The 24252-nt window shown below is 38.6% G+C and overlaps 1 protein-coding gene across 1 annotated transcript; it reads right to left on the reverse strand.

The window, feature by feature from the left end:
* Positions 1–3012: 3012 nt before the first annotated feature.
* Or9k2 (olfactory receptor family 9 subfamily K member 2) lies at positions 3013–3972 on the reverse strand. The gene has a single exon (NM_001000591.1). It carries the CDS (start codon positions 3970–3972, stop codon positions 3013–3015), a length of 960 nt encoding a protein of 319 aa, NP_001000591.1.
* Between the last annotated feature and the right edge of the window lie 20280 nt (positions 3973–24252).

Below are 24252 nucleotides of genomic sequence, written 5' to 3' on the forward strand. Positions count from 1 at the left end.
TTCTGAAAGTCTTCCAAATAACCAGGATTCTGCAACCCTGTATTCCCCGATCCCTTACTTCCAGACATATAAAACTTAAACTGCATTTCTTTTCCTTTCTTTCCATCTATCCTAGCTATGGTGGATAAAGAAAGTCACCCTACTGTTGTTACTTGTACTTTCAGCAGTTTCTTAACATCCAGACTCTCTTGACTTCTTTTGAGCTTCAAATGATTCAAGGAAAAACAAATCTTTATTTAATCTTCTGAAAAGTCAGCATGTTGGTTCTGGCATCCACTTCAATATTACTGCAAGGTAGAAAGCATGAGTATTATCTGGATACTTAAGAAAGGTATTATCTGGATACTTAAGTTGAACCGGTTTATATCTGAATATGTATTCCACATAGAAAATAATTATCCATTTTGATGAATGTACTCTTGACTTCCTGGATTACAAGAGGGGTTGCAACATTTTAACTGTATTCTGGAATTCTTACAAATGTATTTTGCCTTGTGCATTATTGTTAATTTTGTGTTTACACAAAAAAAACTAGTAATGTAAATTTCTATTCTATCATCCTGATGTTTTCACCTCCACAGCATGTCTTACATTTCAAATTGCAATTTTGATAATATATAGAAAATAAATGGACTTTTGTATTTTAACCTATTTCCAGGAAACTTACCATGAAAATTATTACTTGTCAAAGGTTTTTGTTACTGCTACTGCTGAGAGTTTCTGGATTTTCTCCATATAACATCTTTTTTTATACAAACGAGTATAATTGGTTTTGTTATGAATCACCTAATCATATGAGGTTTTTTGGTCCAGCATAACAAAATATAACTAACTGGGTACAGTTACCACAAAAATACTTTCTTATATAAAGGATGAGGTCTAAGATGAAACCACTATCAGAGTGAGCTCATCTGAGATTTTTTTCTTGATCTATAAATGGCAATTTTTTTTGTTGTCTCTGCATATGTTAAATTCTATGTAACTGAAACTCTGAGGATTTTCTTTGTTCTTAGAACTTCTTCCTACAAATATGTGACCCACCTGCAGTCCAACTTTAACTTTATTTTGTCTTTGAGGACACTATATCAACTATAATCTTGTTCTGAAGTTCTGGAGATTTGGGCTTTGTTATAGTCATTGTTCTGTTGCTGTGAAAAGACACCACAATCAAGACAACTCTTATAAAAGAAACATTTAATTGGCTTGCTTATGGTTTTAGAATGTGTGTCCATGGTGGAGAACAGACAGGTCTGATAATGGATCAGTAGTTAAGAGCTATATTCTGATCCATAGGCAGCAGTCAGAATAAAAGAGAAAGACTGAGACTGATATGGGCTTTTGAAACCTCAAAGCCCACTCCCAGTGACACAATTCCTGCAATAAGACCAAATCTAATCCCATAAAGCTGCACTTCCTAATCTGTCCCTAAGCACTTCCACTCCCTGGTGACTAAGCTTTCAAATGAAGGAGCCTATGGAGTCATTCCCATTCAAACCACCATGGGCTTCCACATAAAAATTTCAAGTGATACAGTTAAGCTTCATAACATTTATTTCTACTTCTTATCATAGTATATCATGTAGAACTTCTAGCACAAGGTTAAAGAGATGTGATAAAATATGATGTAGCATTTTTACTAATTATATCAGGAAAGCTTCAAGTTTCTTATAATCTAGGACAATGCTGGTTATAGATTTTCTTAAACACGCTAACTGTAAAATTGAGTTCTATTATATTACCTTACTGAAAGCTCTTTAATCTACATTTTGTCACTGCTCCTGAAGAGCAAACCAGGAGTTTGATGACTTAGCTCCTCAACTTAGCTCTGCTAATTGGCATTTCTGCTTATCCAAACACTGTAAACGTTGATTCTAGTTCAAAATTAGGAAAGCATCTCTTCTCACATAGTTTTGGTTCACTTGTTTTTAACTTTAGTTTTTAAATTGCTAATGTGTTTTTGAACTGTGTCTTTTTTCCAATAATGTAAGTAAACTGTAGGCTCACAACAGCAGCATTAATGATATCATTTGCCCTACTTTCAACCTTATACCATTTAGCTTCATTTTTTTCATCAAGAAAATTATCTCTGCTTACCAACCATCAGCTCTCAGTCATCTCAAAGTATGACCTTAAAAAGCATCTTTGACACATAGCCTTTGGCATTTAATTTACTGCCCAGAGATTTAGCTCATATAATATAATGTGAGAACCCTAAAGAATGAAGTGATTCATTCCTATCCTTATCATAATACCAAAACATATGAAAATCTATTGGAAAGAATTTACCAAATAAATAAATATGCACAAAGAGATAGATGAGTACATTTTAGAAAACATTCTGTTTTCACAGTTCATCTACTTCTGTATATTTATTAAATACACATATTAATAATTAACACAAAGCATTACTATGAAGGATAATGAATACTCAAAACAGGCCAGTGATTCATCTTCTAACTTGGTTCTTTTATTCAGATTAATATTTTGTGTGGCTCAAAGAACTCCACAGTGCCTGGCATTCTCAAAGGAAATTTCAAATTAGTGTTTGTAGTGAAGACTGCATGTAAACACATACCAAACTGAAGAGTGATGACCACTCCATATACTAATAACAGTGAAAAGCTGAGAGCCTACATATATGTTAAAAGTGAAACTCATGACTTTGTGGGTTATCAAGATTGTGTGTAGGAGGCAAAGGCAATTAAAGAGATCATATTTAGATAAACACATTATTTAATAAATATGGTAAAGATTAAAGCAGTTTAAAAATTATGAAACACACAATGCTTTATGAAATAGAATGTTATTAGTTATGAGAAGGAAGGATGATATATAAAAAACCTCCCCAGTACATCAATATGTCCACAAAATTACAGGAGGGGTAAATATGGCATATTTCAGGAAGGTGCACTGTATACAACAGGATTTAAATGGCATGGCTACAATAGTTAGGAGAAAAAAATGTTATAATTGGCCACAGAAAAAGTATGAAATCAATATTCAAAATGCTACTTAAAGAAGGGGAAAAATAAATGACTGGATTTTTTTCTTCTCTAAAAGTTTGCTTAGAGCATCTTTAACATCCTTATTTCTCAGAGAGTAAATCAGAGGGTTCAGCATAGGTGTGACTAGGGAATAGCACAAAGAAGCCATCTTACTCAGTTCAGGAAATCGGTTAGGGGTGAGATACATAAAGAAAACAGCACCATACAGCACACTCACGACACCCAGGTGAGAGCTACAAGTGGAGAAGGCTTTCTTCCTTCCCTCCGTGGAGCGAATCTTTAAAACAGTGGACACAATATACACGTAGGAAACAATGATGACTATGACAGTAGGTAAGATAATGATGCCAGATAAAGAAAAAGATACTATTTTGTGCATGAAAAGGTCAGAACAGGAGAGTCTCTGAAGTGGGCGACTATCACAGTAAAAGTGGTCAACGGCCCGAGAAGCACAAAAAGATAAAGTAAATGTCATGCTGGTCTGGAGAACAGAGCTGATGCAGCCACAAAAATAAGAGCCCGCCACCAACTGACTGCAGAGACGTGTGGACATGTGAACAGAATACAGGAGTGGGTTGCAGATGGCAATGAAACGGTCATAGGCCATGGCAGCAAGGAGAAATCCTTCAGCCACAATGAAGAGGGCAAAGAGAAAGATCTGGGCCACACAGCCTGCAAATGAGATGGACTTGCTCTCGGTCCAAAAGTTGCTCATGGCCTTTGGTGCAATAACAGATGAATAGAAGAGGTCGATGAAGGAGAGGTTGCCTAGGAAGAAATACATTGGTGTGTTCAGCCTGGGGTCAGTCATAATGATGGCCATCATACCAAGGTTTCCTAGAAGAATCATGGTATACACAAGCAGAAAGAGCAGGAAGAGGAGGATATGGAGCTCAGAGCGGACCCTGAAGCCTACAAGGATGAAGTCAGTCATATCTGAATGATTGCTGCTTTCCCTGTCGCCCATGGAAGAGATCTGGTGAGAGGCACAAAGCAAAATAAACAAACCCTTAGATTGATCGTATATAGCTTACATAGCTGATACAGGACAGGTTTGCAACTCTCTTCTATTGTCCATTTTCAATTTTAGCCTCATACTGTGACAAGATGAATTCAAACTTTTTCTTCTAATTCCCAAAGTGGCAAAAATAGACTTTTCCTCATTATGTTCAATGCCATTTTTGTTACTATTATCATCTTTCTATACATTTTTTTCTATCTACACACTGACTTCAATATCACTCATGATATTGATGACAGAATATGGAGAAATGCTTCCTGTCCTGGCCACCATAGGAAAGCAGCAGCCATGGTCCCCACTACCCAATGGCCACAGGCCTCAACAGGGCCACAAGGTGACAAAGAATGAGGCATATCCGACCGTGCCGGTGCCACACCAAGCACACCAAGTTCATGCAGAACAGGTTCCAGCTTGGCACCTTACAAGCAGTGCGCCATGCAGTTGCTCAAAGAGTCCAAGGACAAGTGCGCGCTCAAGATCATCGAGAAGAGGGCGAGCATGCATATCCATGCCAATGTGCCTGCAGTCATGAGGAAGGCGGTGGCCAAGACTGACGCACCCTCATGCAATAAATGATTTAAGTGTTGTTTTAAAGATACTGTAGGCTTTGGTATTAAAATTTAGGAAAGCTTGGAGGTTTAGCACAGAGTTTCAATAGATATTTTAAAAAGTGATTAAAAAAAAAAAAAGCTTGCACTATCCACTATTTCTTTGGGTCTTAAAGATGAATAGTGGTTAAAAATGCATAACCCATTATAGAAATGATTGACATATATCATAGGGTTTGTTTACCAGATTAAACACTAGTACATTTATTGATAGTACTGGAAATTGTACTTAGCATCTCATGAATGCCCCAATGCACTCTGCCAGTAAGCCCAATGCCTTCTTATGTCATGTGCACTTTATACTGAGATCTTGCTAAATTGCCAAGAATTCTCTTGAACCTGATGTAGAGTTGAGAAAGCCTTGAACTTATCTTACCTCTGCTTTTGATTGGTGCTGATTTCTGATCTAGGTCCCAAGGCTCAGCAAATATTATTTTAAATTTTCCTGGATTTTTAATTCCAAGATAAAAAGGTTACAGCATATTTACATGATATATTAGAAGTAACAGGAAAAAAGAAGTCTTAACTTGCCCTTTTTATTTCTCTACATATGATTTCACAACCAAAAATAACACATTTCTTAGAGACCTCACGTAGACTTTCTTACGTTCTATTTAAAAAGCAAATTACTCCTTTTTCCAGTCAGTTTGAATCTTGTACTTTTGAGTATGGTTAATAATAATTATTTCAAATGCTAATACATTTTAATATGTCAGACATTTTTCTAAATGCTTCAGTAATACTCATTTAATTGACAAAATAATAAAGGGAGATATTATAGTTCATGTTTACAAATGAGGCACAAACATATTAAGTCTTGAAATTTCATCTTCTGGGATCAGAATCATAATTTGGCATGAATAAATGCAGCTATAGAATGCATGTTATTGGTCATTCTTGACACTTAGTACTGCACTTGTACTTTAATAAGTGCTTCCTGCTCATTACCTGGCTCATTTTTCCATGTTCTGGAGTGTTAAGGTAATATTACTTACCTTTAATATGAATTCCCTAATTCTCTTCCTTAGATCAAAACATATTTTCTAATATTATCTTCATGTTTTCCTTACATAATTTTAACCCCCATTCTGACCCTCCATGACTCTTATTCCAATACTGCTAGTATATTATATAGCATCTGGGAAAAGGAAATTAATCAATAAAGATGAGTCATATATACATGTGAAGAATGCTTATGGAAAATGTGTACTCAGGGGGAAGAGGAGGCTGTGTAATAGCACAGTGAACAGAACAGCATGGACTTAATGTGAAATACACTGGCTCTGGTTCAGTTTCTCCTTTCCCTTAGCTGAAACCTTGGGCACATTCCCTGAGTCACAGAGTCTTTGTATGTAAAGAGTGGATAAATTCTTTTGTGAACATAAATATGCATATATAAATAAATCACATTGGGGAAATTTATTAGGAGAAGACATTCCACAAATGTTGACTATTATTTCTTCCATCAAACTTTTAAGTATTCTTAAGAAATAAACAAAGCAATTGGTGCCTACCAGGTTGAAAATCCACATTATGCACATGGCACTTTGTGAAAAACCATTCTAATGTAAGTAATGGAATCACTGAAAATATTAAAAGTTTATAGAAAGTAAAAACAACTTTACTAAATTTATTTATGTTTAGAAAAAATATGAGAATTAAAATAGTAGCATAGTATGTTTTTATCCATGGCTGCTTTAAATGCTGAAGATAAAATATTCATTACTTTAGTAAGTAATTAGGTATGCAGATAATTACAAGTTAGATGTTATTTTTCAGGCCAACAATTGGCCACCATAGATATGCATTATAATGGTTAATTTGTATCACTAGATTCAGAATGCTATGGTAATGGTAAATAGACAGAGAACATTTGAGCTTCATCTTGCCAAGTGGGGAGTAAATTCAATTTTAATATAAAAACATAATGTGGAATGAGCTGTAGAAATAAAACTCAATAATTAAAACTGTATTCATTCTTGTATGTAGACAATAATTAATAAGTGAAAAAATACATTATTTTTTAAAATTACTTTATATCACCTTTAGGCTCTTTCTCGACTTAGATATCAACTAAATGATATAAAGATGCAGAATGAAAGCAATGTTGAACAAATTAATGTTACAAAACTGATTGTGTATAACATCAGAAACATTAGCACTTATGACTGAAGACATTCTATCTTGGGAAAAGAATCCTTCCCAGATCTCCTACCAAACAAGAGTCAGTTTGTGACTTTTATGATTTATCAAATCACAAACGTTGTAAAAGTTACTTTTACCTTGTGTAGTATAGTAGTTTGTCAGATTCTGCTAAGATTGAAACAGAATTATGATGTTTCCCTTTTGGTTGTTCTTTGCTTTAGTTCCACAAATGACCAACATAAAGTTAATTGTCTGAAAAAAAATTACTTTGAGATTAAGATGAATCCCTACAAATGCATACTCATTATGCCACTTTTAGAGCAGAACTTTCTCAGAGAAAAAGTGTAATTAATATCTTTCATGACTTTGTGAACAAAGCTGCCCTTTAGCTGTTGAATTCTTGAAATTTTTCTGAGATCTTTTCAGAAGACAATAAAGGTGGATTTCTGAGTGATACTATGTCAAAGTTGAGCTGATTCAGGGAATTGTGTTATGAAGCCACACAGATGAACCTGAAGAAGGCAGTGCAGCCTCCCCTGTATCCTAAGATTCTTGCGCACCTATAAGGACTGTAGATTAGCTCTCATACGTAGATGAGTAAAGCCCCTGACCATCTGGCATTTCCAATAAGTCTGGCAAAGGATAAGGCATAGTTATTCACGAGGGCTTTGGACTTGGGATAACAGGGTAATATTTTCAAACAGTTACAATAGTAAGACGTCTCTCACCTTCTGGGAGACAGATCTCCAGAGAGAGGAGACATTAGGTCAATTACCAAGACATCTGTGTGTTGCAGAACAGAGTCCAAGAAAAGTACAGAGGGTAGAAGACAAAACTATATCAGATGTAAAATGCAGGATTTTAACTTTCCTCCTCTGAATTCTTTTCTGCTGGCAAATAGGATCTTCTCTTGGTAAATTCTATAGCAGAAAGGAAGAATTTTCAATTTGTTCCTATAACATGTTTTTCTAAGTAAAAGAAAATAAATATTAACGTAAACATATTTAAACAAATCTTGGTCTGACACACAAAATTAATTTCGGTCCTATTCTGGAATTCCATTCACATGAAAGGTTTCCTGTTGTCAGTTATACCTTGTCAATAGCAATTTGTAGTGAGGTATTTTAAAATAAAGAACAGTGTATGTGCAATGCCTAGCAAAGGCCTTCTAGTTCATTGGTGAAATTTAATAACTACCTATATTTAATTGGGGGTTTACTTCTAATTCTAGTTGCCTGAAAGTTGTTTAGCAAGATAGCATGTTGTCACATATCAATTTAATGATTTCTCATTGGTTGTATATTTTAAATAATTTTAAGAACTCTTACAACATTGGCAAAAAAAATCACAATTTGTATTCAAAAATTAAAGAACAATGTCATTTTTCTCTCTCGATATTTTATTTATTTTTTCCATTTTTAAATGGGTATTTCTTATTTACATTTCAGATGTTATTCCCTTTCCCAGTTTCCTGTCCATCAGTCCCCTAACAACTCCCCTTCCCTATCTATAAGGGTGTTCCCTCTCCATTCACCACCCCTTAGCTCCCCTCCCCCAACAGTCCGCTACACTGGGGGTCCAACCTTGGTAGACCCAAGGGTTTCTCCTTCAACTGGAGCCCAGCGAGGCCATCCTCTCCTACATATGCAGTTGGAGCCATGGGTCAGCCCATGTATAGTCTTTGGGTAGTGGATTACTCACTGGAAGCTCTGGTTGGTTGGCATTATGGTTCTTAGGGGGTTGCAAGCTCCTTTAGCTGTTTCAATCTTTTCTCTAATTCCTCCAACAGGGGTCCCATTCTCAGTTCAGTAGTTTGCTGCTATCATTCACCTCTGTATTTGATCTATTCTAGCTGTGTCTCTCAGGAGAAATCTATATCCGGTTCCTGTCAGCATGCACTTCTTAACTTCATCAATCTTATCTACTTTTGGTGGCTTAATTTTATGAGCCACATGTGGGGCAGGCCCTGAATGGCTGTTCCTTCAATCTCTGCTGTAGATGTTGCCTCCATACCCCCTCCAATGGATATTTTTGTTCCCCTTTTAAGAAGGTGTAAAGCATCCTCATTTTGGTCATCCTTCTTCTTGAGCTCCATGTAGTCCATGGATTGCATCTTGGGTAATTCAAACTTTTGGGGTACTATCCACTAATCAGTGAGTGCATACCATGTGTGTTTTTCTGAGATCGGGTTACCTAACTTAGGATGGTATTTTCTAGTTCATTCCATTTGCCTAAGAATTTCATGAAGTCATTGTTTTTAATAGCTGAGTATTACACCATTGTGTAAATGTACCACATTTTCTGAATCCATTCCTCTGTTGCAGGACATCTAGGTTCTTTCCAGCTTCTGGCTATTATAAATAAGGCTGCCATGACCATAGTAAAGCATGTGTCTTTGGTATACACTAAAGCATCTTCCGAGTATATGACCAGGAGAGCTATAGCTCTGTCCTCAGTTAATGCAATGTCCATCTTTCTGAGGACCTCCAGACTGATTTCCAGAGTTGTTATATCAGTTTGCAATCCCACCAACAATGGAGGAGTCTTCCTCTTTCTCCACATCCTCACCAGCATCTGCTGTCACCTGAGTTTTTATCTTAGCCATTCTGACTGGTGTGAGGTGGAATCTCAGTGTTGATTTGATTTGCATCCCATGATGACTAAGGATGTTGAACATTTCTTTAGGTGCTACTCAGCCATTCGATATTCCTCATCAGCTGATAATTCTTTGTTTTGCTCTGTACCCCATTTATAATAGAACTATTTGGCTCTCTGGAGTTCTTTCTATATTTTGGATAGTAGCCCTCCATATGTAGGATTGGTAAAGACCTTTTCCCAATCTGTTGGTTGCTGTTTTGTCCTAATGACATTGTCCTTTGCCTTACAGAACCTTTGCAGTTTTATGAGGTCCCATTTGTCAATTCTTGATCTTAGAGCATAAGCCATTGGTGTTTTGTTCAGGATATTTTTCCAAGTGCTCAAGTATTTGAGACTCTTCCCCACTTTATCTTCTATTAGGTGGAGTATATCTGTTTGATGTGAAAGTCCTTTGTATAGGGCAATAAGAATGGATCAATTTGCATTCTTCTACATGGTGACCTCCAGTTGAAACAGTACTGTTTGTTGAAAATGCTATCTTTTTTTTTCCAGTGGATGATTTTAGCTCCTTTGTAAAACATCAAGTGACCATAGGTGTGTGAGTTCATTTCTGGGTCTTCAATTCTCTTCCACTGATCTATCTGCATGTTTCTGTACCAATACCATATAGTTTTTACCACTATAGCTCTGTAATACTGCTTGAGGTGAAGGATGGTGATTCCCCCAGAAGTTCTTTTTTGTTTGAGTATAGTTTTCGCTATGTTGGATCTTTTGTTATTGCAAATGAATTTGCAAATTGCTCTTTCTAAATCTATGAAAAACTGAGTTGGAATTTTGATGGGGATTGTATTGCATATGTAGATTGCTTTTGGCAAATTGGCCATTTTTACTATATTAATCCTGCCAATCCATGAGCATGGAAGGTCTTTCCATCTTCCGAGATCTTCTTCAATTTCTTTCTTTAGAGACTTGAAATTCTTGTCATACGTCTCTTTCACTTGCTTGGTTAAAGTCACACAAACATGTTCTATATTATTTGAAACTATTGTAAAGGGTGTCATTTCCCGAATTTCTTTCTCAATCTGTTTATCTTTTGAGTAGAGGAAGGCTACTGATTTTTTTAGTTAATGTTATTCCCAGCCACTTTGCTGAAGTTGTTTATCAGGCTTAGTAGTTTTCTGGTGGAACTTTTGTGGTCACTTATGTATACTACCATATCATCCACAAATCGTGATATTTTGATTTCTTCCTTTCCAAATTGTATCCCTTTGATTTTGTTTCATTTTCAAATTGCTCTTGGTTGGAACTTTGAGAACTATATTGAGTAAGTAGGGAGAGGAGGCAGCCTTGTCTAGTCCCTGATTTTAGTGGGAATGCTTCCAGTTAATCTCCATTTAGTTTGATGTTAGCTAACTGGTTTGCTGTATATAGCTTTTACTATGTTTAGGTATGGACCTTGAACTCTTGATCTTTCCAGGACTTTTATCAGGAAAGGGTGTTAAATTTTTCCAAATGCTTTCTCAGCATCTACTGAAAAGATCATGTGTTTTTTATCTTTAAGTTTGTTTATATAGAGGATTACATTGATAGATTTCTGTATATTGAACCACCCCTGCAACCCTGGAATGAAGCCCATAAGATCATGTTGGATGATCATATTGATGTGTTCTTGGATTTGGTTTGCGAGAATATTTTTTTATCTTTATTAACTTGAGTATTTATTATTTACATTTCGATTGTTATTCCCTTTCCCAATATCCGGGACAACAGCCCCATAACGCCTCCCCCTCCCCATGTGGGTGTTCCCCTCCCCATCGTCCCCCCATTACCACACTCCCCCCAACAGTCGCGTCCACTGGGGCTTCAGTCTTGGCAGGACCAAGGGCTTCCTCTTCCACTGGTGCTCTTACTAGGCTATTCATTGCTACCTATGAGGTTAGAGCCCAGGGTCAATCCATGTATGAACTTTGGGTAGTGTCTTAGTGCTAGGAAGCTCTGGTTGATTGACATTGTTCATATGGGATCTTGAGCCCCTCCAAGCTCTTCCAGTCCTTTCTCTGATTCTTTCAACTGGGTCCCATTCTCAGTTCAGTGGTTTGCTGCTGGTATTCGCCTACGTATTTGCTGTATTCTGCATGTGTCTCTCAGGACAGATCGGTTGGTTGGCCTGCACTTCTTTGCTTCATCCATCTTATCTAATTGGGTGGCTGTATGAGTATGGGCCACATGTGGGGCAGGCTCTGAATGGGTGTTCCTTCTGCCTCTGTTTTAAACTTTGCCTCCCTATTCTCTGCCAAGGATATTCTTGTTCCCCTTTTAAAGAAGGAGTGAAGAATTCGCATTTTGGTCATCCCTCTTGAGTTTCATGTGTTCTGTGCATCTAGGACAATTCAAGCATTTGGGCTAATATCCACTTATCAATGAGTACATACCATGTGTGTTTTTCTGTGATTGGGTTACCTCACTCAGGATGATATTTTCCAGTTCCATCCATTTGCCTATGAATTTCATAAATTGTTTTTGATAGCTGAGTAGTATTCCATTCTGTAGATCTACCACATTTTCTGTATCCATTTCTTTATTGAAGGTCATCTGGGTTCTTTCCAGCTCCTAGTTATTATAAATAAGGCTGCTATGAACATAGTGGAGCATGTGGCTTTGTTATATGTTGGAGCATCTTTTGGGTATATGTCCAAGAGAGGTATAGCTGGGTCCTCAGGTAGTTCAATGTCCAATTTTCTGAGGAACCTCCAGACTGACTTCCAGAATGATTGTACCAGTCTGCAATCCCACCAACAATGGAGGAGGGTTCCTCTTTCTCCACATCCTAGCCATCATATGCTGTCACCTGAGATTTTGATCTTAGCCATTCTCACTGGTGTGAGGTGAAATCTCAGGGTTGTTTTGATTTGCATTTCCCTTATGACTAAAGATGTTGAACATTTCTTTAGGTGTTTCTCAGCCATTCGGCATTCCTCAGCTGTGAATTCTTTGTTTACCTCTGAACTCTATTTTTCAATAGGATTATTTGTCTCCCTGCAGTCTAACTTCTTGAGTTCTTTGTATATTTTGGATATAATCCCTCTATCAGTTGTAGGATTGGTAAAGATCTTTTCCCAATCTGTTGGTTGCCGTTTTGTCCTAACCACAGTGTCCTTTGCCTTACAGAAACTTTGTAGTTTTATGAGATCTCATTGGTCCATTCTTAATCTTAAAGCATAAGCCATTGGTGTTTAGTTCAGGAAATTTTCTTCAGCGCCCATGTGTTCAAGAGGCTTCCGCATGTTTTCTTCTATTAGTTTGAGTGTATCTGGTTTGATGTGGAGGTCCTTGATCCACTTGGACTTGACCTTGGACAGGGTGATAATCATGGATCGATCTGCATTCTTCTACATGCTGACCTCAAATTGAACCAGCACCATTTGCTAAAAATGCTATCTTTTTTCCAGTGGATGATTTTGGCTCCTTTGTCAGAAATCAAGTGACCATAGGTGTGTGGCTTCATTTCTGGGTCTTCAGTTCTATTACATTGGTCTATCTGTCTGTCTCTGTACTAATACCATGCAGTTTTTGTCACTACTGTTCTGTAATATTGCTTGAGTTCAGGGATAGTGATTCCCCCTGAAGTCCTTTTATTGTTGAGGATAGTTTTTGCTATCCTGGGTTTTTTTATTATTCCAGATGAATTTGCAAATTTTTCTGTCTAACTCTTTGAAGAATTGGATTCGTATTTTGATGGGGATTGCATTGAATCTGTAGATTACTTTTGGTAAAATGGCCATTTTTACTATATTCATCCTGCCAATCCATGAGCATGGGAGATCTTTCCATCTTGTGAGGTCTTCTTCAATTTCTTTCTTCAGAGTCTTGAAGTTCTTATTGTACAGATCTTTTACCTGCTTGGTTAAAGTCACAACGAGGTATTTTATATTATTTGGGACTATTATGAAGGGTGTCATTTCCCTAATTTCTTTCTCGGCTTGTGTCTCTTTTGTGCAGAGGAAGGCTACTGATTTATTTGAGTTAATTTTATATCCAGCCACGTTGCTGAAGTTGTGTATCAACTTTAGTAGTTCTCTGGTGGAACTTTTGGGATCACTTAAATACACTATCATATCATCTGCAAATAGTTTTATTTTGACTTCTTCTTTTCTGATCTGTATCCCCTTGACCTCCTTTTGTTGTCTGATTGCTCTGGCTAGAACTTCAAGAACTATATTGAATAAGTAGGGAGAGAGTGGGCATCCTTGTCCAGTCCCTGATTTTAGTGGGCTTGCTTCAAGTTTCTCTCCATTTAGTTTAATGTTAGCAACTGGTTTGCTGTATATGGCTTTTACTATGTTTAGGTATGGGCCTTGAATTCCAATTCTTTCCAGGACTTTTATCATGAAGGGGTGTTGAATTTTGTCAAATGCTTTCTCAGCATCTAATGAAATGATCATGTGGTTTTGTTCTTTCAGTTTGTTTATATAATGGATCACGTAGATGGTTTTCCGTATATTAAACCATTCCTACATGCCTGGGATGAAGCCTACCTGATCATGGTGGATGGTTGTTTTGATGTGCTCTTGGATTCAGTTTGCCAGAATTTTATTGAGTATTTTTGCGTCGATATTCATATGGGAATTTGGTCAGAAGTTCTCTTCCTTTGTTGGGTCTTTGTGTGGTTTAGGTATAAGAGTAATTGTGGCTTCATAGAAGGAATTCAGTAGTGCTCCATCTGTTTCAATTTTGTGGAATAGTTTGGATAATATTGGTATGAGGTCTTCTATGAAGTTGTGATAGAATTCTGCTCTGAACCCAGCTGGATGTGGGCTCTTGGTTGGGAGACCATGAATGATGGCTTCTATTTCGTTAGGAGTTATGGGGTTGTTTAAATGGTTTATCTGTTCGTGATTTAACTTTGGTACCTGGTAACTGTATAGGACATAGTCCATTTCCTGCAGATTTTCAAGTTTTGCTGAATATAGGCTTTTGTAGTAGGATCTGATGATTTTCTGAATTTCCTCTGAATCTGTAGTTATGTCTCCCTGTTCATTTCTGATTTTGTTAATTTAGACACACGCTCTCTGTCCTCACATTAGTCTGGCTAAGGGTGTATCTATCTTGTTGATTTTCTCAAAGAACCAGCTTTTGGTTCTGTTGATTGTTTCTATAGTCCTTTTTATTTCTACTTGGTTGATTTCAGCTCTGAGTTTGATTATTTCCTACCTTCTCCTCCTACTGGGTGCATTTGCTTTCTTTTGTTTTAGATCTTTTAGGTGTGGTGTCAAGTTGCTGACATATGCTCTCTCCTGTTTCTTTCTGCAGGCACTCAAAGATATGAGTTTTCCTCTTAGCACAGCATTCATTGTGTCCCATAAGTTTGGGTATGTTGTACCTTCATTTTCATTAAATTCTAAGAAGTCTTTAATTCCTTTCTTTATTTCTTCCTTAACCAGGTTATCGTTGAGTAGAGCATTGTTCAACTTCCACGTATATGTGGGTGTTCTTCCCTTATTGTTATTGAAGACCAGCTTTAGCCCATGGTGGTCTGATAAGACTCATGGGATTATTTCTATCTATCTGTATCTGTTGAGGCCTGTTTTATGACCAATTATATGGTCAATTTTGGAAAAAGTACCATGAGGTGGTGAGAAGAATGTATATTCTTTTAATTTAGGATAGAATGTTACAGAAATATCTGTTAAGTCCATTTGGTTCATGACTTCTCTTAGTCTGTCTATATCTCTGTTTAATTTCTGTTTCCATGACCTGTCCATTGATGAGAGTGGGGTGTTGATATCTCCTACTATTATCGTGTGAGGTGCAATGTGTGTTTTGAGCTTTAGCAAGGTTTCTTTTATGTATGTAGGTGCCCTAGTATTTGGAGCATAGATATTTAGGATTGAGAGTTCATCTTGTTGGATTTTTTCTTTGACAAGTTTGAAGTGCCCTTCCTTAACTTTTTTGACGACTTTTAGTTTAAAATCGATTTTATTCGATATTAGAATGGCTATTCCAGCTTGCTTCTTCCGACCATTTACTTGGAAAATTGTTTTCCAGCCTTTCACTCTGAGGTAGTGTCTGTCTTTGTCTCTGAGGTTTGTTTCCTGTAGGCAGCAGAATGCAGGGTTGTCATTGCACAGCCAGTTTGTTAATCTATGTCTTTTTATTGGGGAGTTGAGACCATTGATGTTGAGAGATAGTAAGGAATAGTGATTATTGCTTCCTGTTATATTCATATTTGGATGTGAGACCATGTTTGTGTGCTTTTCTTCTCTTTGTTTTGTTGCCAAGATGTTTAGTTTCTTGCCTTTTCTGGGGTGTAGCTTGCCTCCTTATGTTGGGCTTTACCATTTATTATCCTTTGTAGCACTGGATTTGTAGAAAAATATTTTGTGTATTTGGTTTTCTCATGGAATATCTTGGTTTCTCCATCTACGATAATTGAGACTTTTGCAGTATACAGTAACCTGGGCTGGCATTTGTGTTCTTTTAGGGTCTGTATGACATCTGTCCAGGATCTGCTTGCTTTCATAGTCTCTGGTAAGAAGTCTGGTGTGATTCTGATAGATCTGCCTTCATATGTTACTTGATTTTTTTCCCTTACTACTTTTAATATTCATTCTTTATTTTGTGCATTTGGTGTTTTGACTATTATGTGACGGGAGGAGTTTCTTTTCTGGTCCAATTTATTTGGAGTTCTGTAGGCTTCTTGTATGCTTATGGGCATCTCTTTCTTTAGGTTAGGGAAGTTTTCTTCTATGATTTTGTTGAAGATATTTTCTGGTCCTTTGAGCTGGGTGTCTTCACTCTCTTCTATATCTATTATCCTTGGGTTTGATCTTCTCATTGAGTCCTGGATTTCCTGTGTGTTTTGGACCAGTAGCTTTTTTCGTTTTACATTATCTTTGACAGTTGTGTCAATGATTTCTACGGAATCTTCTGCTCCTGAGAATCTCGCTTCTATCTCTTCTATTCTGTTGGTGATGTTTGTATCTACAGCTCCTTGTCTCTTCCTTTGGTTTTCTATATCCAGGGTTGTTTCCCTGTTTTCTTTCTTTATTGCTTCTATTTCCATTTTTAATTCCTTCAACTGTTTTGTGTTTTCCTGGAATTCTTTCAGGGATTTTTGTGATTCCTCTCTATAGGCTTCTACTTGTTTATTTATGTTTTTCTGCATTTATCAAAGGGAGTTCTTCATGTCTTTCTTGAAGTTCTGAAGCATCATGATCAAATATGATTTTAAATCTAGATCTTGCTTTTCTGGTGTGATTGGATATTCAGTGTTTGCTTTGGTGGGAGAATTGGGCTCCGATGATGCCATGTAGTCTCGGTTTCTGTTGCTTGGGTTCCTGCGCTTGCCTCTTGCCATCAGGTTGTCCCTGGTGTTACTTTGTTCTGCTATTTCTGACAGTGGCTAGACCATCATATAGGCCTGTGTGTCAGGAGTGCTGTAGCCTTGTTTTCCTGTTTTCTTTCAGCCAGTTATGGGAACAGAGTTTTCTGTTTTCAGATGTGTAGTCTTTCCTGTCTACTGATCTTCAGCTGTTCCTGTGGGCCTGTGTCCTGAGTCCACCAGGCAGGTCGCTTGGAGCAGAAAAGTTGGTCTTACCTGTGGTCCCGTGGCTCAAGTTGCTCATGGGGGTCTACTTTTGAGCTCTCCGTGAGGGCTGCAACCAAGAGGGCCTGCGCAGCCTTTTCCCTGAGCTCCCGTGCACCAGGGTCCCAGATGGCATTAGGTGTTTTCCTCTGGAGTCAGAAATGTGGGCAGAGTGTAGTCCCTCTGGCTTCCCAGCTATGTCTGCCTCTCTGAAGTTTTAGCTCTCCCTCCCACTGGATTTGGGTGCAGAGAACTGTTGATCTGGTCCCTTCAGGTCTGGGCAGTGTCTGGAGAGCAGGGGACCTGGAGCTCCAGTGCCCTTATCTTCTGGTTCCCAGAGGCCGTATACAGTTTCCTCTTGGGCCAGGGATGTAGGCAAGGGTGGGCAGTATTGGTGGTCTCTCCCACTCTGCAGTCTCAGGAGTGCCCACCAGTCCAGGCAGTGAGCTCTCTCTCCCAAGGGGTTTGGGAGCAGTGAGCTGCGGGCGGGGATCTGGGAGGTTGGGGCTCCAGCTAAAAACTGGAAGTATCTGGTCCCAGAGGAATTTTGCCTCTGTGTGTCCTGAGACCACCAGGCAGGTTGCTTGGAGCAGAAAAGTTGGTCTTACCTGTGGTGCCGCAGCTCATGTTTGCTCATGGGGTGTTGCTTTCAAGTTCTCCGTGAGGGCAGCAACCAGGAGGGCCTGTTCTGCCTTTTCAGGAGCCCCTGTGCACCAGGGTCCCCGATGGAGTTAGGTGTTTTCCTCCAGAGTCAGAAATGTGGGCAGAGTGTAGTCTCTTCTCACTTCCCAGGCGTGTCTGCCTCTCTGAAGGTTTAGCTCTCCCTCCCACGGGATTTGGATGCAAAGAACTGTTAATCTGGTCCTTTCAGGTCCCGGCGGTGTGTGGCGCACAGGGGACCTGCAGCTCCAGTGCCCCTATCTTCCGGTTCCCAGAGGCCATATACAGTTTCCTCTTGGGCCAGGGATGTGGGCAGGGGTGGGCAGTATTGGAGGTCTCTCCCGCTCTTCAGTCTCAGGAGTGTCCACCTGTCCAGGCAGTGAGCTCTCTCTCCCAAGAGGTTGAGGAGCAATGAGCTGCAGGCCAGGATCAGCGAGTGGTTTGCAAGAATTTTATTGAGTAATTTTGCATCAATATTCATAAGGGAAATTGGGCTGAAGTTCTCTTTCCTTATTGGGTATTTGTGTAGTTTAGGTATAAGAGTAATTGTTGCTTCATAGGAGGAAATTGTTAGTGCTCAGTCTCTTTCTATTTTGTGGAATAGTCTGGACAGTATTGCTATGAGGTCTCCTAAGAAGATCTGAGAAATTCTGCACTAAACCCATCTTTTCCTCGGCTCCTTTTCTTTGGGAAATTTTTAATGACTTCTTCTATTTTGTTAGGAGTTATGGAGTTATTTAGATGGTTTTTCTCTTTTCCTGATTTAGCTTTTGTACTTAGCATTTTTCTATAAAATTGTCCATTTCATCCAGATTTTCATGTTTTGTTGAATATAGGTTTTTGGAGAAGGATCTGTTGATTTTTTTGAATTTCCTCAAATTTTGTTCTTATGTGTCCTTTTTCATTTCTCATTTTCTTAAAATGGACACTCTCTCTGTGCCCTGTGGTTAATCTTGCTAAGGGTTCATCTATCTTGTGGATTTTCTCAAAGAACCAGCTGTTGGTTTTGTTGATTCTTTGTGTAGTCCTTTTTGTTTATACTTGGTTGATTTCAGCCCTGAGTTTGATTATTTCCTCCCTTCTACTCCTCTTGGGTGTATTTGCTTCTTTTTTTCTAGAGTTTCTTGGTGTGCTGTCAAGCTGCTGATATACACTTTCTCCTGTTTCTTTTTGGAGGCACTCAGAGCTATGAGTTTTCCTCTTAGCATAGCTTTCCTTGTGTCCCATAAGTTTGGGTATGTTGTACCTTCGTTGTCATTAAATTCAAGGAAGTCTTTAATTTCATTCTTTATTTCTTCCTTGACCAAGTTATCATTGAGTAGAGCACTGTTTAACTCCCATGTACATGTGGGCTCTCTGTTGTTATTGATGTTATGAAAGACCAGCCTTAGTCCATGGTGAACTAATAGGATACATGGGATTATTTTTATCTTCCTGTTGAGGCCTGTTTTGTGACCGATTATATGGAGAAGGTACCATGAGGTGCTGAGAAGAAGATATTTTTTTTCTGTTTTAGGATCGAATGTTCTGTAAATATCTGTTAAGTCCATTTGGCTCATAACTTCTGATAGTTTCTCCATGTCTCTGTTTAATTACTGTTTCCATGATCTGTCCATTGATAATAGTGGGGTGTTGAAATCTCCTACTGTTATTGTATGAGGTGAAATGTGCACTTTGAGCTTTGGCTATGTTGCTTTTCTGAATGTATGTGCCCTTACATTTGGAGCATAGATATTTAGGATTGAGAGTTCATCTAAGTGGATTTTTCATTCAATGAATATGAAGTGTGTTTCCTTATGTTTTTTGATGACTTTTGGTTTAAAATCAATTTCATTCGCTATTAGAATGGCTACTTCCACTTGTTTCTTTGGACTATTTGCTTGGAAAGCCTTTTACACTGAGGTAGTGACTGTCTTTGTCTCTGAGGTGTATTTCCTGTGTGCAGCAAAATGCTATGTCCTCTTTACATATCCAGTCTGTTATCTTATGTCTTTTTATTGGGGAATTGAGTACATTGATGTTTAGAGATATTAAGGAATAGTGATTGTTGCTTCCTGTTATTTTTGTATTTAGAGGTGAAATTATGTTTGTGTGTCTCTATTCTTTTGGTTTCATTGCTAGGAGATTATATTCATGCTTTCTGTATGTCATAATTTCTCTCCTTGTTTTGGAATTTTCCATCTATTATCCATTGTGGGGATAGATTTGTAGAAAGATAATGTATATATTTGGTTTTGTCATGGAATATCTTGGTTTCTCTATCTATGATAATTGAGAGTTTTGCTTGATATAGTAGCCTGGGTTGGCATTTGTGTTCTCTTAGGTTCTGTATGACATGTGCCCAGGATCTTCTGGCTTTCATAATCTCTGGTCAGAAGTGTGGTATAATGCTGATAGGTCTAACATTATATGTTACTTGACCTTTCCCCCTACTGTTTTTAATATTCTTTTTTGTTTTTTTGCATTTGGTGTTTTGACTATTATATGACAGGAGGAATTTCTTTTCTGGTCCAATCTATTTTGAGTTCTGTAGGCATCTTGTATGTTTATGGGCATCTCTTTCTTCAAGTTTGGGAAATTTTCTTCTGTAATTTTGTTGAATATATTTATTTTGGGTGTCTTCACTCTCTTTTGTATCTATTATCCTTAGGCTTGATCTTCCCATTATGTCCTGGATTTTCCAAATGCTTTGGGCTGGGAGCTTTTAGTGTTTTACACTATCTTTGATGGTTGTATGGATGTTTTACATAGTATCTTCTGCTCCTGAGATTCTCTGTTCTATCTCTTGTATTCTGTCGGTGATGTTTGCATTGTTGACTCCTGATCTCTTCCCTATGTTTTATATTTCCAAAGTTGTCTGCCTCTGTGCTCTCCTTATTGATTCTATTTTCATTTTTAAGTCCTGGACATTTTTGTTCAATTCCTTCACCTGTTTGGTTGTGTTTTCCTGTAATTCTATACAGGATTTTTGTGTGTAGAATTTTAAGGGATTCTACTTGTTTACTTGTGTTGTCCTGTATTTCTTTAAGGGAGTTATTTATGTCCTCCACCTTTATCCTAAAATGTGATTTTTAAATCTAAGACTTGCTTTTCTGGCATATTTGCTCTGGTGGAAGGACTGGGATCTAATAATGCCAAGTAGTCTTGGTTTCTGTTGCTTAGGTTCCTGTGCTTGCCTCTTGCCATCAGGGTGTCTCTGGTGTTAGCTTGTCTTGCTGTTTCTGACAGTGGCTTGACCCTCCCATAGGCCTGAGTGTCAGAAGTCCTAAAGAACTCCTTTCCTGTTTTCTTCAGCTGTTTTGGGGAACAGAATGTTCTGCTCTCAGGTGTATAGTTGCTCCTGGAAGCTGACGTTCAGCTCTTGGCGAAGGCAGTTACCAGTAGGTTCCTGGCCCTGACTGCTCCAGTGTCTCTGTGCCCAGAAGGCACAGATAGCATTAAGCAATTTCCCCTTGTGTCAAAATATCGACAGAGAGTAGTCTCCTCTGATTTCTCAGGAGTGTCTGCATTTCTGAGGATTCTGTTCTTCCTCCCACAGGATTTGAGCGCAGGGAGTGCAGTTCAGTTCAGTTCTGGGTACAGACCTAGGATGCAGGTTCCTGCTGCTGACTGCTCCTATATTCCTGTGTCCAGACTCTCCATATATTTTCTTCTTGGGCCAGGGATGTGGGTAAAGGTGGGAAGAACTGGCAGTCTGTCCTACGGTCTCAGGATGGTCCTCACTTCTGGGTGTTCAGGTCTCTCCCCCATGGGATTTGGGAGCAGGGAGCTGTGCGATTGGATCAGTTTAGTTCCAGGTACAGCCAGAAAATGGAAGTTCCCTTGTCACAGAGGACTTCTGCCTTTGTGTGTCCTGAGTTGACCAGTCAGGTCACTTGGAGCAGAAAAGTTGTTCTTACCCCTGCTCTCAGTTGTGCGGTAGCTCCTGGCTGCTGTCTTTCAGCTCTCTGCACAGGCTATTTTAGATAATTTTAAGAACTCTTCTAGCATTGACAAAAAAAATCACAATTTTTGTTTAAATATTAAAGAACATTTTCGATACTATAACTATTATCACATATAAGCCAGGAAAATGAAAAAGCAGAATGGAGAACATATTGGGTTCAGGGAGTCTTAATATGTGCAGCTAGTCAAAGCTCATCCATATATAGAGGTCATAAGTTGACATCTGAAGTCTTCTGTCACTCTCATCTCTTGAAACAAGGTAGACTGTCTAACACAAGACATTGCAATTTCCCATTAGTTTTCTTGTCTGAATAGGGTCAAATGGAATCTCTTGCAGTTTGCATTTCTCTAGTGGGTGTTGCATTAATTTTTATTGCTGTGATAAAAATTACCTGGTCTAAGCAGTACTAGAAAAGATTGGCTTACTTTAGCTCACATTTCAAAGTTAAAATTCTACTTTCTGAAGAAAGGCATAATAGCAGGAGCTAGGGAGTCACTAGTAACATTGCATCCAGTCAAAATTCAGACAAAGATAATTACTATTGGTCAGGTTGCTCCCTCCTTTTTATTCCAAAAGGGATCTCAGACTATGGGATGGTGCCACCCCAGTAAGATGGGTCTTCCTATCTTAATAAAGATAATCTGATAGATTCTCTTTCATATGCTGCCTGAATTTAGATAATCCCTTTCTGAAATACACATGGTTTACCATCTAGATAATCACTAATCTATGTTGAGATTCAATAAAAACCATTGGAGTTTATATCATTAAAATAGTATTCATACTTTTTTTGCCAGCTGCCCTTCACATTTAAAAGGTCTGTTATTTTCTCTTTTTTTCTATTGCTATTTTTTAATTATTTTTATTGGATATTTCTTTATTTACATTTCAAATATTATTCCTTTTTCTGGTTTCCTGTTCATAAACCCTCTATTCCCTTCACCCCCTTCTTCTATAAGGGTGTTCTCCTCCCCATACATTCCCCCTTATAGCCCCCCAACCATTCCCTAGCACTTGGGTTACAACCTTCGCAGGAATAAGGGCTCTTCCACCATTGGTGCCCAAGAAGGCCATCCTCTGCTACATAAGCAGTTGGACCCATGGGTCAGTCCATGTATAGTCTTTGAGCAGTGGTTTAGTCCCTGAAAGCTCTGGTTGGTTGGCATTGTTGTTCTAATAGGGTTGCAAGCCCCTTCAGTTCTTTCAATTCTTTCTCAAATTCCTCCAACTGGGGTCCTGTTCTCAGTTCACTGGTTTGATGCTAGTGTTCACCTCTGTACTTGACAGGCTGTGGCTGTGTCTCACAGGAGAGATTTGTATCTGGCTACTGTCCACCTGCACTTCTTGGCTTCATCAATCTTATCTAATTTTGGTGGCCGTGTATGTATGGGCCACATATGGGGCAGGCTCTGCATGGCTGTTCTTTCAGTATCTGCTCTAAAATTTGCCTCCATATCCCTTCCTATGAATGTTTGTGTTCCCCCCTTTAAGGAGGAGTTAGGCATCCACATTTTGGTCATCCTTCTTCTTGAGTTTCCTGTGGTCTGTGGATTGCATCTTGGGTAATTTGAGCTTTGGGGCTAATATTAACTTATCAGTGAGTGCATACCATGTATGTGTTTCTGTGATTGGGTTAGCTTACTCAGGATGATATTTTCTAATTCAACCCATTTGCCTATGAATTTCATGAAGTCATAGATTTTGATAGCTAAGTAGTACTCAATTATATAGATGTACCACAATTTATGTATCCATTCCTCTGTTGAAGAGCATCTGGGTTTATCTGGGGGTCCAACCTTGGCAGGAACAAGGGCTTCCCCTTCCCCTGATGCCCCAACAAGGCTATTCTCTGCTACATATGCAGTTGGAACCCTGGGTCAGTCCATGTATAGTCCTTCAGTAGTGGTTTACTCTCTGGAAGCTCTGGTTGGTTGACATTGTTTTTATCAGGTTGCAAGCTCCTTCAATTCTTTCAATACTTCCTCTAATTATGTGCAAGGTGGTCCTATTCTCAGTTCGGTGGTTTGCTGCTAGCATTGACCTTGGTATTGGACATGCTCTGGATGGGTCTCTCAGGAGAGATCTATATCCAGTCCCTTTGAGCATGCATTTTCTAGCTTCCTCAATCTTATGTTGTTTGGTGGCTATATATATATATACATATATATATATATATATATATATATATATATATATATGGGCCATATGTGGGTCAGGCTCTGAAAGGCCATTCCCTGAGACGCAGCTCTAAACTTTGCTATCATATCCCCTCCTATGGATATTTTTCCCCTTTAAAGAAGGAGTAGGGGTTGGTGCCCGAACCTCACTGATCTTGGCCACAGCTTCCTGCTCCCAAACCCTGAGGGAAAGAGAGCTCACTGCCCAGATGTGTGAGCAATCCTGAGACTGAAGGGCAGGAGAGACCTCCACTTCTGCCCACCTTTGCCCACATCCCTGGCCCAAGAGGAAACTGTATAGGGCCTTTGGGACCAAGAAGACTGGGGCAGGAAAGCAGCAGGAGCCCTGTGTTCCAGATTGCACCTGGATTTGAACAGACTTGGTCAAACAGCTCCCTGAACCCAAATCCCGTAGGAGGGAGATCTAGACCTTCAGAGGGGCAGACACACCTGGGAAACCAGAGGAGACTACTCTCTGCCCACATTTCTGACTCTAGAGGAAAATGC

Source organism: Rattus norvegicus, chromosome 7 (genome assembly GCF_036323735.1).
Source record: "Rattus norvegicus strain BN/NHsdMcwi chromosome 7, GRCr8, whole genome shotgun sequence".
NCBI lineage: Eukaryota > Metazoa > Chordata > Mammalia > Rodentia > Muridae > Rattus > Rattus norvegicus.